The sequence below is a fragment of the Bombina bombina genome, chromosome 2, assembly GCF_027579735.1.
Source record: "Bombina bombina isolate aBomBom1 chromosome 2, aBomBom1.pri, whole genome shotgun sequence".
Taxonomy (NCBI): domain Eukaryota; kingdom Metazoa; phylum Chordata; class Amphibia; order Anura; family Bombinatoridae; genus Bombina; species Bombina bombina.
The window spans coordinates 433,195,532-433,212,584 of NC_069500.1; the positions used below are offsets into that span (position 1 = coordinate 433,195,532).

A 17,053-nucleotide genomic window follows, 5' to 3' on the forward strand; every position below is an offset into this window, starting at 1 on the left:
AGTTTTTATTTTTCTTCTTCTCATTTAACGCAGTGTGGTTTTTTTTTACTAGCCCCAGAAAGACTTTACTAAATGCTGCAGGATCAGGACCTCTGCACCTACAACATTTTACACGATTGCAAAACTGGCCACAACTAATGTGACAAGATGGTTTTAAGCGGTGTTTCCTTGGTCTGCAAAACAATTGCAAATTTTAATTCAATATTTTTCAATTTTTTAAAATAAATTACTATATATGCAGATATTTTATAAGTACTTATATTTACTATGCATACATACATATGTATATTGAGTATGTTCAAAGAGAACCAACGAAATTGAGATTTTAAAAAAATCACGATTACCGTTTGGAAAATTTCTATAAAGTCATGGTCTATGAAGTCAGGGTTATTTATGTCACTCAGTAGCATACTGGTAATTTTGCTTATACCCCTAGATAAAATGTCGCTGTGAAACACATGCAGATTGTCTTACTCAAATGATCTTTCATCTAATGTCACTGTGACATTCCCCATGGAAGCTACTAAGACAATTCTCTGGGCAGGTGTGAAAGTCCTGCTCCTATGGACGTCACGAACCAGTAAGGCAGGCCGACGCATTTCAGAGAACGCCCCTTACCAAGACACGTGACTAATCTCACTCAGTGCGCGTGCGCGCCCCCTACCCTTGCGTATCGGGACCGCGCACCGTGTACACTACCGAGCGAGCCAGTTTGGTTTCCAGAGCGCGCATCTGTGGCCTCTCCGCTTGTACTAGCCCGTATCCTCTAACGGTTTCCCCAAGCTCCCTGTCATGGGCAAACCTACCCGGCTACCCGATCTCCAGACGCACTAAGTCTTGGCCGTCATGTTGTGCGCGGACACCCCAAGCCGCTGTTGATAAACACCGGGCCCGAGCCCTGACCCCCGGAGGAGCTGTCGCCATGGCTGAACAGACCTATTCATGGTGAGAAATGTTATGTGATGCACACCGGCCTTGTTATTGTGGGGGGTGTAAGCCTCCCTCACTGTACCTGCAGCGCTTTGTTATGGCATCGGAGGTTATTGGGTCAGAATACAGACTGGGCTGACGGATCTATCTGGTGTTCTGGTGTTGAGTGATCGCAGTAGAAGGTTTTGGATCTTTCTAATAATGGGGATGGAAATGCACAGTGAGCGTCTTATGCATTTTCTTTTCATATTCTATTGTATGCTAAGCAGAGGGGTGTAAACAGAGACTATCACTGGACCCAAAAGCTTGCACTCAAAACGGTGCACTATAGTATTGTCTATGTTACTAGGGATCGCATTTTGCGTTTTTGTGACGAACATATAACATTTTGGTGTTAGGGCATGCTGATCAGTTTTGTGGTCATAGTGTATAGGAAATGATATTCCCCTCAATTTTAATTATAGTGGACATGGAGGATTTTAGTTTGTAAGAAACTTTTTGTCTTCCGTTATTGTGATGATGTTACAGGTGACAGCAGGGTCAGTCCGTGATTGAGACAGCGATGGGAAAGGTAATTACTGTCTTACGGTTTGTGTCTTGGATCTGTATTAAAAAGATAGCTGTGGCAATGCTTTGTGTTGACCCTGTAGGTTTCTATCTTGCTATGGAGACAATGGATAAGTATTACATTGACATCTTCCTGCCTTTCCCTTCATGATATATTCAAGTGGTGATTATGTTTGTCACTGGTTTTGACAAAGATGGCCTAAATATTATCTTGTGTAATTGGTAATTTTGTAGTACTTGCAATGCAATATATAGGTGAGGAAGGCATCAGCACCAATATTTGTTTATGTAATAATTCACCAAACTTCTTGGAGACTAGGGTTTTTCATAGTTGAAAATTTAATTTAAAATTGTATTTTTCTTTCTTTCTTTTGGATAACACTGAATCTCTTTGCCTTGGAGTACTTGCAAGTAAATAAAAGGCATCAGTAGCATTCCGTTTTGTGTGTGCCCTTTATGGTATAGTGTTTTTTTTTTAATCACTTTTAAATTAGCAATGATACCAGATTTAGTGTTTATTATAATAAAGTAAGAAGAGGTTATGTATATTTATGCAGCAACGTGCATGTGGATTACCATTTCAATGGTTTGAACCTTTTGACCTGATGTATTGAGTATAATTATAACTTTGTCTTGTTTGTAACGGAATCCATTTTTTTTAAATTTGTTTAGGTGATTATAGTGTTATGTCTCCTAGTTTTGAGCTTTTGTGACTGATGCCAAGCGCTAGGCGGGTCTACTTGGTTTATCAAAGACATTTTAATGGCATCATTATTACTCACCTTTTTCAAAAGCAATGTTTTGTTAGAGGTGGATACTTTGCATAGGGTGAGGCTTAAGTTTCATGCAATAAAGTCTGGCGTTGTTGTATGGCAGATATATAAAATATTTATCATAATGGCATTTATGATGAAAGGATAGTTTAACAGTTTATCTCAATTAAATAAAATGTTAACAATACTTATATAAGATTTATAGGTAGTGATCTTAAAAAGGGGCATTAAAACCAAAATGTTTCTTTCATGATTAAGACAGAGAATACAATTTTAAACAAAATTCCTATTTGCTTCTATTACCTAATTTGCTTCAATATTTAGATATCCTTTGTTAAAGAAATAGCAATGCACATGGGTGAGCCAATCACATGAGGCAAATATGTGCAGCTACTGAGCCTATTTAGATATGCTTTTCAGGAAGGAATATCAAGAGAATGAAGCAAATTAGATAACAGAAGTATATTAGAAAGCTGTTTAAAATTGTATTCTCTTTTTGAATCATGAAAAAGAAAATTTGGGTTTAATGTCCCTTTAACATTTTATATGTCATATACTGAAAGTTTTATAAAGGCAATAGTTGTACATTAAAAGGACATGGGAGTCTAAAATAAACACTCATGATTTAAAGAGGTCAATTAAAAAATAAAAATACTCCCTTTATCAAATTTACCTCTTTCTCTTGGTATTATTTTTTTAAATTTCAAGGGACATTAAACCCAATTTCTCTCATGATTTAGATAGAATTTTAGTCTTCTTTCAAATTTACTTATATTATAAAATATGCTTCATTATCTTGGTACCCTTTGTTGAAAAAACTAGCTGATCACATCGGGTGAGCCAACACAAGGCATATATGTGCAGCTGCCAATAAGCAGCTAGATCCTAGTAATGCATTGCTGCTCCTGAGCCTACCTAAGCATGCTTTTCAATAAAGGATACAATGAGAACAAAGCAAATTAGATAATAAGCAAAGACACAACCAGCAAAGAGGAATCTAACTGGTGTTGTTAAGAGGCGGCAATTAAAATAATGTGATGTGATGTATGAAATACTCCAATAGTGTGATAAATATGTGTTGAGTGATCTACTAAATAATATGATAAAAAATATGATAGTGATAGAATAGTGATATTAACTATTCTCAAAATAGATAAATAATCTAATCATATAAATGTCATACAAAATCAATTCAGTGAACCAAAAAATCTTCCCTAATATAACACATACATATACATAAATTATATAATCACACCCTAAAAATACAAAACATAGTATAAAGTGTCCCAATCAATTATAAGCGTGACTATCAAATAGATGGATAATAATAATAGTCCAAACAAAAATAAAAAATAAATATAAAATGTGATATAGAACGTGTCCAACGTGTTCCAAATATCCAGGCAGCTCCTCTGGTGTGTTATGCCACAATAACACGGTCACGGTATCCTAGAAAACAAAGCATAGAGGGCGCAGGTCATGCGAGAAGGATCCAAAAGATCTAGATCTATATCTATCTATCTCCAAATTGCTACTCATGTGATGTAATGCACATTCGTGCAATATGGGCAGACCGGAACCAAAAGTCGTCCGGCAGACACTCAGGCAGTATACAGGAAAATCCCAATGAAGGAGATTGTAGTCCTTTTGGTAGACACGAAACACCTTGTCCCACCAGGGGGAATCCAGGCGTAGAGGATATCACTTGGGAGATAACCAGTTGATCATAAAAGATGGCCAATCATATAGCCAATGGATACACTGTGGTAAATATGGTAGTAATCAGTCCTCCAGGAATGATACAGTGTAGCAGCGAATAAATTGATAAAAAGGTTTTATTTAAAACAAGTTTAAAAAGCAACTCGTTTCTCCGTGTCACAGCACGGTTTCATCAGGCTGTATCTACACAGCCTGATGAAACCGATACAGCCTGATGAAACCGTGCTGTGACACGGAGAAACGCGTTGCTTTTTAAACTTGTTTTAAATAAAACCTTTATCAATTTATTCGCTGCAGTTTTCCAAATTAGATAATAGAAGCAAATTAAAAGTTTTTTTTTTTTTTTTTTTTTTTTTTTTTTTAAATTACATGCTCTGTCTGAATCATGCAAGTAAGAAAAAGGTTTCATATCTCTTTTAAGGAGTATAAAAGGGCAAATGCTGTAATGTGTTAGAGCAATTACTTGCACTGTGGCTTGCATATGACTGTTCTTAACTACTGCAACAGGGTTAATACAAAGTCAAAGGGCTATAAGGGTCAACATTGAAATGTGCATGGCTGCATTTTTAGTTTTACGTAGAAGCATTTCTCCAATATACTTCAATATTCAAAAAGGTTTTAGTAAAATTTGTTACCGTTTCAGTGGCATACACAAAAATATGCTACGTTTGACTAGGGGATCAGGATTGAAAAAACGTGCCTACTCAAAGATCTGGCAGTGGTGTGTATTGTCAGATACAGTGAAGACTTAATTTGTGTCATACAAATCACTGCTGAGGTGTGGTTTTTGAATGTTGGTGCACAGACCTTCACAGCATATGTGCGTATGCCACTGAAAACTAAGAACTTTTACTATAAAAAAGTATCTCTTGCTGATATAAGTATCTATTTAAAATTTAAATGCATTCATGTACATTTCTATTTTGATCTTTCTATCCATTTAAAGCAATGTCCAATCTGCACACTTGCAAACTGTCTTTCTCCAGAACCTGCATTTATATGCACATGCACAGTATGTCCACAGTTTGCACTCTCCTCAGTCTAATTATCATAAGTCAAAGTAAGGCATGAACATCAATGTATATATTAGTAAACCACTACCTACAGAAACAAATCTTTTTCTCTGTGGGTTGTGATTTCTATTGCTGACGACCAAACCACTGAAAAAATCAACTCCATTGTCACAATGCTCATTCTAAGGGAGAAAATGGTGCGCAAATCTAACCCCTGCACAAACACTATTCTGTTCCCATAAAACAGAAAATACAGAACAAGTACAGTTAAATAGAAATGTGTGTAAGTGCGCTGACAGCTATGGGGTATGTAACTAAATGCTAAAAAATATAAGAAAATAATAATAGTAAACAATATTTAATCGATATTAAAAATTAGTCTGTACAATAATGTTAAATGTAATACATCACATAAACGTATAAAAATATTAAGATGTAGTATTTATCATATATGACCGGTCATAGAATAAACATTGTGATTTCATAAAATATTTTCATTCATAAAACAATTTCATTCATCTAGTATAAACCACCTTAGAAGAGATCATATAGCAAAAAAGAATAAAAATATCTGGCAATCAATGGATCATTTGTCAGGATGGGCTGTATATTCCCTTATTAATATTGGTCCACTTATTTGGATAAAGTATTGTCCCCTCTATGAAATGAAATCCAACCTGGTTGATGTATGAATTGATAAGTTCATAAAACACTTTCAGATGACAAGTGGATACAAATTATAGCCACCTGCAAAGACATCCTATAGCCAAAATTGAATATCACATATATGGCAATGAAAGGGTCGTATAGCGCTATCCCTTTAAATAACGCTATTTCTTTTGAATAGAGTAATATCCTCTTTCTGAAGTAAATGAAATCCGACCTTTTGATGGTGAAACTCGTATTCCTTTTTTAACCCACACTGGGTTTAGACGGATGTATAAATTTGTAGATTACAAATATAAAGCTGGTCGTAGATGGAAAGTAGTCCCTTATGTCAATCTGTTGCAATCCTTCGAAAAGGTTATTCCCTTTCAATGTATCAAGCTTGCCTTATTACCATCAACGCGTTTTGCCATTAACAATGGCTTTATCAAGATGGTTCTGAGTAATTTGCAGGCTCTTTATAAACAGGTGTTTAACTGTTGATTGGTTAGATCTAATGGCTCTCTCTTCTCTCTTTTTTTTTTTTTTTTTTTTTTTTTTTTTTTTTTTTTTCTCTCTCTCTCTCTCTCTCTCTCTCTCTCTCTCTCTCTCTCTCTCTCTCTCTCTCTCTCTCTCTCTCTCTCTCTCTCTCTCTCTCTCTCTCTCTCTCTCTCTCTCTCTCTCTCTCTCTCTCTCTCTCTCTCTCTCTCTCTCTCTCTCTCTCTCTCTCTCTCTCTCTCTCTCTCTCTCTCTCTCTCTCTCTCTCTCTCTCTCTCTCTCTCTCTCTCTCTCTCTCTCTCTCTCTCTCTCTCTCTCTCTCTCTCTCTCTCTCTCTCTCTCTCTCTCTCTCTCTCTCTCTCTCTCTCTCTCTCTCTCTCTCTCTCTCTCTCTCTCTCTCTCTCTCTCTCTCTCTCTCTCTCTCTCTCTCTCTCTCTCTCTCTCTCTCTCTCTCTCTCTCTCTCTCTCTCTCTCTCTCTCTCTCTCTCTCTCTCTCTCTCTCTCTCTCTCTCTCTCTCTCTCTCTCTCTCTCTCTCTCTCTCTCTCTCTCTCTCTCTCTCTCTCTCTCTCTCTCTCTCTCTCTCTCTCTCTCTCTCTCTCTCTCTCTCTCTCTCTCTCTCTCTCTCTCTCTCTCTCTCTCTCTCTCTCTCTCTCTCTCTCTCTCTCTCTCTCTCTCTCTCTCTCTCTCATTAATCCTATTAACTTTATCCCTTTTATAGAAGTACAATTTATATGTGGACCAACTACAATTCATGGATCTATATGGAATCCATAAACAACATTTAGAATTACTATATGTGGTTAATCATGTAATGTCATAAATGGTAATCCTTAAAATTATATATACTTTTTATCCCAAAGAAACCTAAAGTTAACAGATGTTAGTCTAAAATAAAAGGATTTATGTCTAACTCTGAGTTCAAACCTTGTGGGTATAATGTCTGTAACTCATATTAATTCTGCTTCTTTTCTCAATAATAGATGGTCATAGTCACCTCCTCACCATGGTTTTTTTATTTTACATATACCCCAATATTTTAGGTCTTTACTGTTATTCTGATGTTTTAACCTGAAATGTTCGTATAGGCGAGTTTCCTGATCTCCCTTCTTGATTAGATTGTGGTGTTCTCTTATCCTACTACGTAGGGTCCTAGAGGTCCCCCCAGGTACTGTTTCCCACATGAACATTGGATTAAGTATATAATTCCCTTATCGCTACATCTGATCGTATCCTTGATTTTATATTCTTTGCCAGTTTTAGTGGACGAGTAACTCCTACATTTAGTGCTGTGTTGGCATGCTTTGCAGCTATAACAGGGGAAATACCCACATAGTTTATTCCCTAATAGGTCCCTATCATGTGTGTTTCTTTGTTGTATTTTTTTCCTAAAGTCGCTAGGCGCAAGAATACTTTTGATATTTGCAGCTTTCCTATAAATAATGGTGGGATATTCAGATATTGAATTACCTATAATGGGGTCTGATCTAATTAAATGCCAATGTTTGTTGAGTATCTTTGACAAATGTTTGTGATGGCAGTTATAATTAGTGAGAAACTGCACTTTTAAGATATCTTTAGTGGTATTTTTAATTATTGATGTTCTAGCGAGAATCTCTTTTCTGTCTATATTTCTTACTTGAGAGAGAGTCGTTTCCAGAGCCTCTGGATCGTATCCTTTTTGTAAAAATCTACTTTCTAAGATCTCTCCTTGGAAGTTGAAGTCGGAAAGATTAGAGCAATTCCGCCTTATTCTAAGGAACTGTCCTTTTGGAATATTATCTATCCAACGTTTCTGGTGACAACTGTGTGTTGGGATATAATTGTTAGCGTCTATTGTTTTAAAATTATTTTTTTGTGATCAATTCTCCTTGTTCTATGAATATATCCAGATCTAGAAATGTTATCATTTCTATAACAGGAAATAGGGCTGTTAGATCCAACCAATCAACAGTTAAACACCTGTTTATAAAGAGCCTGCAAATTACTCAGAACCATCTTGATAAAGCCATTGTTAATGGCAAAACGCGTTGATGGTAATAAGGCAAGCTTGATACATTGAAAGTGAATTACCTGTTCGAAGGATTGCAACAGATTGACATAAAGGACTACTTTCCATCTACGATCCGATAACACTCTGCGCAGAGTAAGGACACTGGTTACATAACGGATCTACTTTCCTCAGTACCGATGCTACGAGTGACGTCACCAGCTACACAGAGCTGCCCAGACACCTGTGCCTTGCCACAAACAGACAGACTCAGTTTCGCATGAAAGCAGGTAGGCACACAGAGGTGTGACAGCCCGTGAGTGTGGTTTATTGGTAAAACCTTTCTACTGACTTTTCATACTAGCGTAATATGATGTTACCAGCTTGATATTTGTAATCTGCAAATTTATACATCCGTCTAAACCCAGTGTGGGTTAAAAAAGGAATACGAGTTTCACCATCAAAAGGTCGGATTTCATTTACTTCAGAAAGAGGATATTACTCTATGCAAAAGAAATAGCGTTATTTAAAGGGATAACGCTATACGACCCTTTCATTGCCATATATGTGCTATTCAATTTTGGCTATAGGATGTCTTTGCAGGTGGCTATAATTTGTATCCACTTGTCATCTGAAAAGGTTTTATGAACTTATCAATTCATACATCTGTTTATACCTGGTGTGGGTTAAAGAACACCAGCCCCATCTCCACCAGGTTGGATTTCATTTCATAGAGGGGACAATACTTTATCCAAATAAGTGGACCAATATTAATAAGGGAATATACAGCCCATCCTGACAAATGATCCATTAATTGCCAGATATTTTTATTCTTTTTTGCTATATGATCTCTTCTAAGGTGGTTTATACTAGATGAATGAAATTGTTTTATGAATGAAAATATTTTATGAATTCACAATTTTTTATGTTTATTCTATGACCGGTCATATATGATAAATACTGCATCTTAATATTTTTATATGTTTATGTGATGTATTACATTTAACATTATTGTACAGACTTATTTTTAAAATCGATTAAATATTGTTTACTATTATTTTCTTATATTTTTTAGCATTTAGTTACATACCCCATAGCTGTCAGCGCACTTACACACATTTCTCTTTAATTCTGTCTAATGGCAGCCAGAAGGTGCATGGTTGCCATATGCGCATTGTGTTTGATTGATTTGATTACCAATGATAATGTTGGAACTTCAGCATACGTGTGCTCACAGCCATATGCAAGCTTGAAAGGGCCTTAAGGACTGTAAGTTCATTGGCTAGCGCCCCTCCATGTAAATTGCTCAGAAAGAGGAGCTGAGAAACAGTAGTATTTTAAAACTTATAGCTCAAAAACAAAACGTGGAAAATTTAAGTGAGTATTAATATATTTATTTACCACTTATTTATCACTTTTATTTTTAATACTTTAAATGAGATCAATGGTCCTTTTGTTCTCGTTTCTGATTCCAGGATAGGACTAAAGGCTTCAGAGTCTTATTTTTCCAAATTAATTTTATTTGTGATGCTAAAAGCATATGACATGGCAAATGTATATCAGATCTAGTTGCCCTGTAGATATTTTTTTAGGGCAATGCAGGGTGCATTTGATTTAAATCAGTAGTCAGTAAGACTTGATTTAACTTATGGTTTTCTACATAACGTTTTTTTAATTTTTAGTTTACTGATTTGTTTATATACCTTTTTAAAAATACATAGTTCATCTCCAAATATTTCATAATTATCTATCTCCAGTTTAATAGGTTAATCGTTCATGTTTGATAATCATTTCAGCTGTACTTTATTGGAGAAAAATAATAATTACCTCAATAATAATTTAAAATATTTTATTATATAAATACACACACACACACACACACACTTTAAAGGGACATGAAACCCAACATTTTTTTCTTTCATGATTCAGATAGAACATACAATTTTGAGTAACTTTCCAATTTACTATTACTTCTATTATATAATTTGCGTCATTCTTTTGTTATCCTTTTTTTGAAATGCATAGCTAGGTAGGCTTAGGAGCAGTAATGCTCTACTGGGAGCTAGCTTCTGATTGGTGGCTGTACATATATGCTTCTTGTCATTGGTTCAGAGAATATATTCAGCTAGCTCCCAGTAATCCATTGCTGCTCCTTCAACAATGGATACCAAAATAATGAAGCAAGTTTAATATAAGTGAACTGCAAAGTTGTTTAAATTTGTATGCTCTAACTGAATGAAAAACTCTGGGTTCCAATTAGGAGTTTTATTTTACAAAAACATTATAGGTTTCACTTTAATTTTTACTGCTTCCCCTCCCTCACACTTAGGTTCTTGTGTAGATCTATCGCACTCCAACTTTCTATTCATTGAGCTTCTTGAAACTTAGTAAGGACTAAGGGGTTGATTATGTATAATAATTTACAAAAGAAACAGCTGCCCACTGTAAAATTCTAGCACCTATAGGTCCCCTGGCACTCTATTTGTCATGGTTTTCCTTGCAAGCTGTGAAAGGGACAACTAGTTTGGTTAGAGTTGTGGGTTCATCGTAGACTAGGCTTTAAACAAATTTATATCACTTACTTGCTGTGAAGAATATTCGAGATACTGAACCCAAATGTTTTCTTTCACGATTCAGATAGAGCATGCAATTTTAAGCAACTTTTTTTAATTTACTCCTATTAATTTTCTTTGTTCTCTTTGTATCTTTATTTGAAAAGGCAGGAATGTAAGCATAGGAGCCTGCCCATTTTTGGTTCAGCACCATGGAAAGCCCTTGCTGATTGGTGGCTACATTTAGCTACCAATCAGTAAGCACTACCCAGTTGCAAAACCAAAGATGGGCCGGCTTGTAAGCTTACATTCCTGCTTTTTCAAATAAAGATAGAAACATAGATATTGACGGCAGATAAGAGCCATAGGCCCAGCAAGTCTGCCCCACCTTACCTAACAGTATAAACTTATCTAGTTCGTAGGATAGCCCTATGCTTGTCCCATGCATTTTTAAAGTCCCCCACAGTGTTTGTTGCTACTACCTCTTGAGGAAGTTTATTCCATAAATCAATCACTCTTTCTGTAAAGAAGTGCTTCCTCAAATTACTCCTGAATCTACTACCCTTTAGCTTGAGCTCATGACCCCTTGTTCTTGAATTTTCCATTTTATGTAAAATACCCACAGCCTCAGTTTTACTAAACCCTTTAATGTACTTGAAAGTTGCTATCATATCACCTCTTTCCCTTCTCTCCTCTAAGCTATACATATTTAGGTCATTGAGCCTATCCTGGTAAGTTTTATTTTTTAGACCATGTACCATTTTGGTAGCCCTCCTTTGCACAGATTCAAGTTTACCTAGAGAACAAAGAAAAAATGACGATGATGATAATTGGAGTAAATTAGAAAGTTGCTTAAAATTGCATGCTCTATCCGAATCATGAAAGGAAAACAATTTGGTTCAGTATCCCTTTAAGACAGGGCTCGACAAACCCAGGAGCGCCTGGTAGCCACTGGCTCCTAGAATTTTACCCCTGGCTCCTAACTTTTTGGGTTATTCTCCATATATCTATATACAAATCCAACGGTCTGGCTCCTATATATTCTTACTGGCTCCTAATTTTTAAACACATTTGTCAAGCACTGCTTTAAGGAGTTGGAGATTTTTATTTTTTTATTTTTTTTTAGGTGTGTGAAAAAGAGGATTATAAAATCTAGAGGATTTGGCTGCACTATACAAATAATCGTATTGAATACTCCAAAGAGTTAATTCTTTGAGGCACCATTGATTTTGTAGATCTGATTTATATTTCTTCCCATTTTAAGTATTGTCACATTAAAGGGACAGTAAACCTAGCAAATAATGTTATATAATTCTGCACATAGTGCAGAATTATATAACATTAGCTTAGCGCCAGCTTTCTAAAGCAAAAGGGTTAGAGAGAGATTTTAAGCCGAAAACAGAACGCCGCACCTGGCTCTACTGAGCAGGTCTGTTTATTCTCCTAAGCGCATCGTAGGCACGCTGTCTAATCACAGCCGGCCTGATCACGCTATTAAACTCAATGTAACTCGCTACTAGGCCAGAGCAGGAGCGAGCTACATTGAGTTTAATAGCACGATTGGGCGCGCTGTGATTAGGAGAAAAAACAGACCCGCTCAGAGCCAGGAGCTGTGTTCTGTTTTTGTAGTAAAATATCTCTCTAACCCTTTTCTTCAAAAAGCTGGCGCTAAGCTAATGTTATATTATTCTGCACTATGTGCAGCATTATTCTAACATTTGCTAGGTTTACTGCCCCTTTAACTTGTGTCTTTGGTGTGTATTTTGGATGATCTATTTACAATTATTACATATTTTCTGAATACATTGATCAAGGACTCAACAATTGCTTACAATCTGACTTTCCACTGTGTTATTACTCAGATCACTATTTGTGTACACACTCTCTGGAAAAACATTGTGATTGGTGGCTTGGTGCAGTATAAGCACATCATCATGTGACACAATTGACCGCTGGTTTTGCTAAATTAATGCCCAGAATCTGGGTAATGTAATTCTCAATAGGAGGGTTACTGATACGATCTATGATTTGTCTAGGTACATTTGATTTTATACCGTTTTGTAGCTGTTTACTATGTTGATGGTTGAGTTCAGAAAAAAATGTTTTAAAACAAACAGAACAAAACTTATAGCCCATTTATTCAATGATGAGTTGTGATGAGTAGATTGGTGGATGGTTTGTATAAAAATCAATGTTTTTAAAAATATATATAAATACAAATCGTATTATTTAGATTTTTATTATTTAAATCAGATTTTTTTTTTTTCTATTTAAATAGGATTTTTTTTAAATTAAAATGCTTTTTGAAGAAAATAGTATTTATTATTATTATTCTTTATTTATAAAGCACCAACAGATTCTGCAGCGCTGCCCATGGGTACAAGGATAACAGTACAATGGAGAAACAATAAGATAAAAGACAACATTTTGCAGACAAATACAGGGGGAATTGAGGGCCCTATTCCCATGGATATGTAATCGAAAGGTTATTCATCTTGAAATAATATTTTTTTTTAATTATGTAGCATGATGCTGTATATACATAGCTATACTGTTTCATTTTTTGGTAATTTAATTCACAATTTCATGCTCTCCCAGAGGTTTCAGTAAGATTATTTGGGGCATTTTTTTAATCTAGAAGATATTATCACATATTCTTGGTTTTGTAGTACTCAAAACTGTGGGTTTGTGTCTGCAGAAATCGCACATCTTCACAGCAAAAAATATATGAAATAGACCATAAAGGAACATAAACCCAAAATGTTTCATTTATGCTTCAGATGGTGCACAATTTTAAACTACTTTCAGATTTATTTCTACTATCAAATTTGCTTCATTATTTTAGTATCCTGTGTTGAAGAAGCAGCAATGCACTACTGGGTGCTAGCTGAACGCATTGGGTGAGCCAATGACAAAAGATGTGTATTTATGTGTGTGATTATTTATATATATATATATATATATATATATATATATATATATATATATATATATATATATATATATATATATATATATTTATTTATTAATTATTACAAAATATGAAAAGACTGGGAGAGGAAAACTGCCTGCATTATACTCAAAGACAAACTTTGGCTGCCAGCATTTATTTATATAGTAATTGGTATTAAACCCCAAAGTTAGGCCATAAATATAGCTGGGGTTATGGTGCAGACCCTTTAAAAATAAATATTACAATATATATATTTCTTTTTTTTCTAATATGTTTTCCAAAAAGTGCAGAAACACAGACCTGTGTTTTATTTAATGAATACAATCTTCCTTTTTTTTTTTTTTTAATATCAAACTACAGGTGGCCCTTGTTTTACAACGGTTCAATTTACACCGTTTCAGAATAACAACCTTTTTTTCCAGTCATGTGACTGTTATTGAAAATCATTGAGAAGCAGTGCATTTATTAAAATAGCCAGTAGGTGGAGCTGTCCGCTTGTGTTGCAGCAAAGCCAATTAAGCTGAAATTAATCAGTTTAACCAGACCTGAGCTATTGAGCAGATTTCAAAGGAACAAGATCTTCCTGTCTATAAATCAGTCCAGATTGGAATGCATAGAAAGAACTGTTTGCAGAAAAATCCAAGTGAAGTTTGTGTTGTGTGATTATTTTATTAGGTTTATAATGCTGTTTAGCAAATGATTTTGTTCATTTAACTTAGTTTAATTCTATATTCTGTGTTGTGTGATTATTTTATTAGGTTTATAATGCTGTTTAGCATTTACAGTCTTCATTTCAAAGCTTTAAAAATAATGTATTAGGTGTTACTTTTCACAATTTTGAGAGGGGCCTTTAACCTAACTCCCTCACTTCCCATTGACTTACATTATAAACTGGGTTTCAATTTACAACGGTTTCGATTTACAACCATTCCTTCTGGAACCTAACCCCGGCGTAAACTGAGGGCTACCTGTACTTGTCTGCTATATATACATGTGTATTTTACATGCATTTTGTTTGTCTGCACTGTTTAACATTCTATGTAGGCTTATGACAGGGTTAACTCATGAGGTAGTGAGTGCTGTTAATTACTCAATTACGCTTGTGTGTTTGTGTACAGTGATATATTGTACATTATAACCTAGTGCAATTAGAAGCTAAAGGAACCATAAACGCCCTGTAATTGTAACATTTTCTGCAGTCTTTCAATAGTTAAATTTTCACTGGTGAAACCCCACTCTCCATTTTCCTTATTTGGAGCTTGTCCTCATCATTGTGTTAACAACATCTCCATTGTTTGTCTTTAGCTGAAAAGATAACAAATTGCAAATTAGAGTGAGAGATGAGGTAAAACCTGTAAAGCCTGCCATGTGCTCTTTCAGTTTTCAGGACTGGAAAATCCAGAATTTTCAGACCTAAATTACAGGAAAAGGGGGCAAAATAAATAAAGTATACTGCTCAGTTGTTTTTACCATGTATAATGAGTCATTTTATATTGCAGTCTCTTCATTCAATTCTCCAAATTATACATACGGGCTATAAAATATTTTCTTCGAGAAGGCAGTTTAAAATGTATTGTTTTTCCTGTGAAAAACGTTTCCTTATTAGCAAGTGAGCTTCTGTCCCACAAGCCAGTCATGCACAAAGTGGACTTTACGTTTTGTTTTGAAAAAGCTTTATGTTTACATGAAAAATGTTAACATGGTTAAATATCGACCTTTCATACTCTATTTCTTAAGGCTGCCTTTTTCTGTTATATCTACAGCCATGTATCCTGGTGGTATTGCTTTGATGCATCCCTTAAAATTATTTGCAATACTCATTTCCAAGTATTTCTTCAACAGTTAGGGTTATCATTTATGTTCCACTTCTGGCACCTCTTTTTAAAGGGATTCTAGTGTAAACATTACATTTATTATTAGCTTTATTTATCTTTTACTATATATTTTACCCATGCAGGGTTAAATCAAATATGGGCTTACAAGCCCCTCCAAATGAGGATACAACTGGTGAGCAAATGAAAAGCAGACATACATGTGTATTCTCCTGTTACCCTCTATCCTTCTTATGCAACAGAATGGGATTGTTCTTTAATTGCAGGTGATAATGTATGGAACAATTTTGAAGGAATTAAATGGTTATTGTACTGTGAAATGTTTTTTTAATTTACATAACACACACTCTATCTCTATAGCAGGTAGGGTGTGTGCACTCACCATCGAAGAAAAACTGCCAGGGTGCTGTAATATAGTGAATACAAATCTGTGAAAATAAGCACTCACTGGTCTTCTGCCATCCGTGACAAAAATTCTTTATTAAATAGTGACGTTTCGGGACCAAATGTTGTCCCTTCCCTTCCTCTGACAAACAACTAGTGAACAAGCAAAACTTTTAAAGGCCTGTTTTCCCCTCCCCTAAAATAAGCAGCCAATCAAAGCTGTCCGTGTGTAAAAGTGATGCTCAGGATCATTGACAATCAAAACACATATTCATTAGCAGTGATAATGTGCACAAATGTGAAATACTAATGTGGTAGTTACATTCACCTCCTATGGCCTGATCAATCATATGTGTAGGTAGTATGCTGTAAAAACGGTCACCTCAATTGGTACGATAGCAGGGGTCACAACAATAACAGAATTAACATAATGGGCAACCAGCCAGTCACTATCAGCAAGGCGTGGTTCACAGTGTGCAACTTATTGTGGATTGTCAACAGAAAACAGCATGCACCGCACAACAATGCGCCTTATTGGTTAGTGCGATCGACATCCAGCCTTGCAGTGCTCTGTATCGCCCGCACACCTCACGAAACCATGGCGATCCAAAACAGGACGTCACAGAAGGGGCAGGTCGTGTGTATAGGCTATGTCTTTTATAAAGCACTGTCATTCTCTCGGGGGGTCACGTATAGTCTAAAACTAAACAAAAAGCCAACCTTTTTTATTTTACCTAGTGAGGTACCGCAGTGATATAAAAAATACACCTCCCGACTAGCATTAGTATGTGGTGCGCAGTAGGACTGCTCAGTGAATGGTCAGATCAACTACAGACCAATCCAAGCTCAATATCACAGACGAGCCTCTTCTCCTATCTTCGCTCAGCGTATCTATCAGGCTTCATCATGACACAGTGAACCAGCTGCTTTGGAGCCACTTAACACTTTAAGTGGCACCAGTATTGATGAAAAATACTAGGACATCTTCACATTTACTGACGAAGATGCTGACAATATTAGATTTGTTTTTGTTGAAGAACAACAAGTAGAGGAATCGTATCAATCACAATACACTGGCCAAGTTAAAACATGAAATTGACCTGAACCTGCATGGTACCTATTTAACCGATTATCATAAAAGGATGATATCCCGGGGTTTCAGAGTGAGAAATGTCCCCACTATTGGTTGATCCAGCAGT

The 17,053-nt window shown here is 35.7% G+C and overlaps 1 protein-coding gene across 1 annotated transcript in view; it reads left to right on the forward strand.

The window, feature by feature from the left end:
• The first annotated feature begins 671 nt into the window (after positions 1-671).
• Positions 672-17,053, forward strand: part of SPPL3 (signal peptide peptidase like 3) — a 467,604-nt gene continuing 451,222 nt past the window's right edge. Inside the window, exon 1 of the mRNA XM_053699799.1 lies at positions 672-945. Coding sequence (XP_053555774.1) covers positions 923-945 — 23 coding nt within the window. The 5' untranslated portion in view covers positions 672-922. The remainder of the gene's footprint in view (positions 946-17,053) is intronic.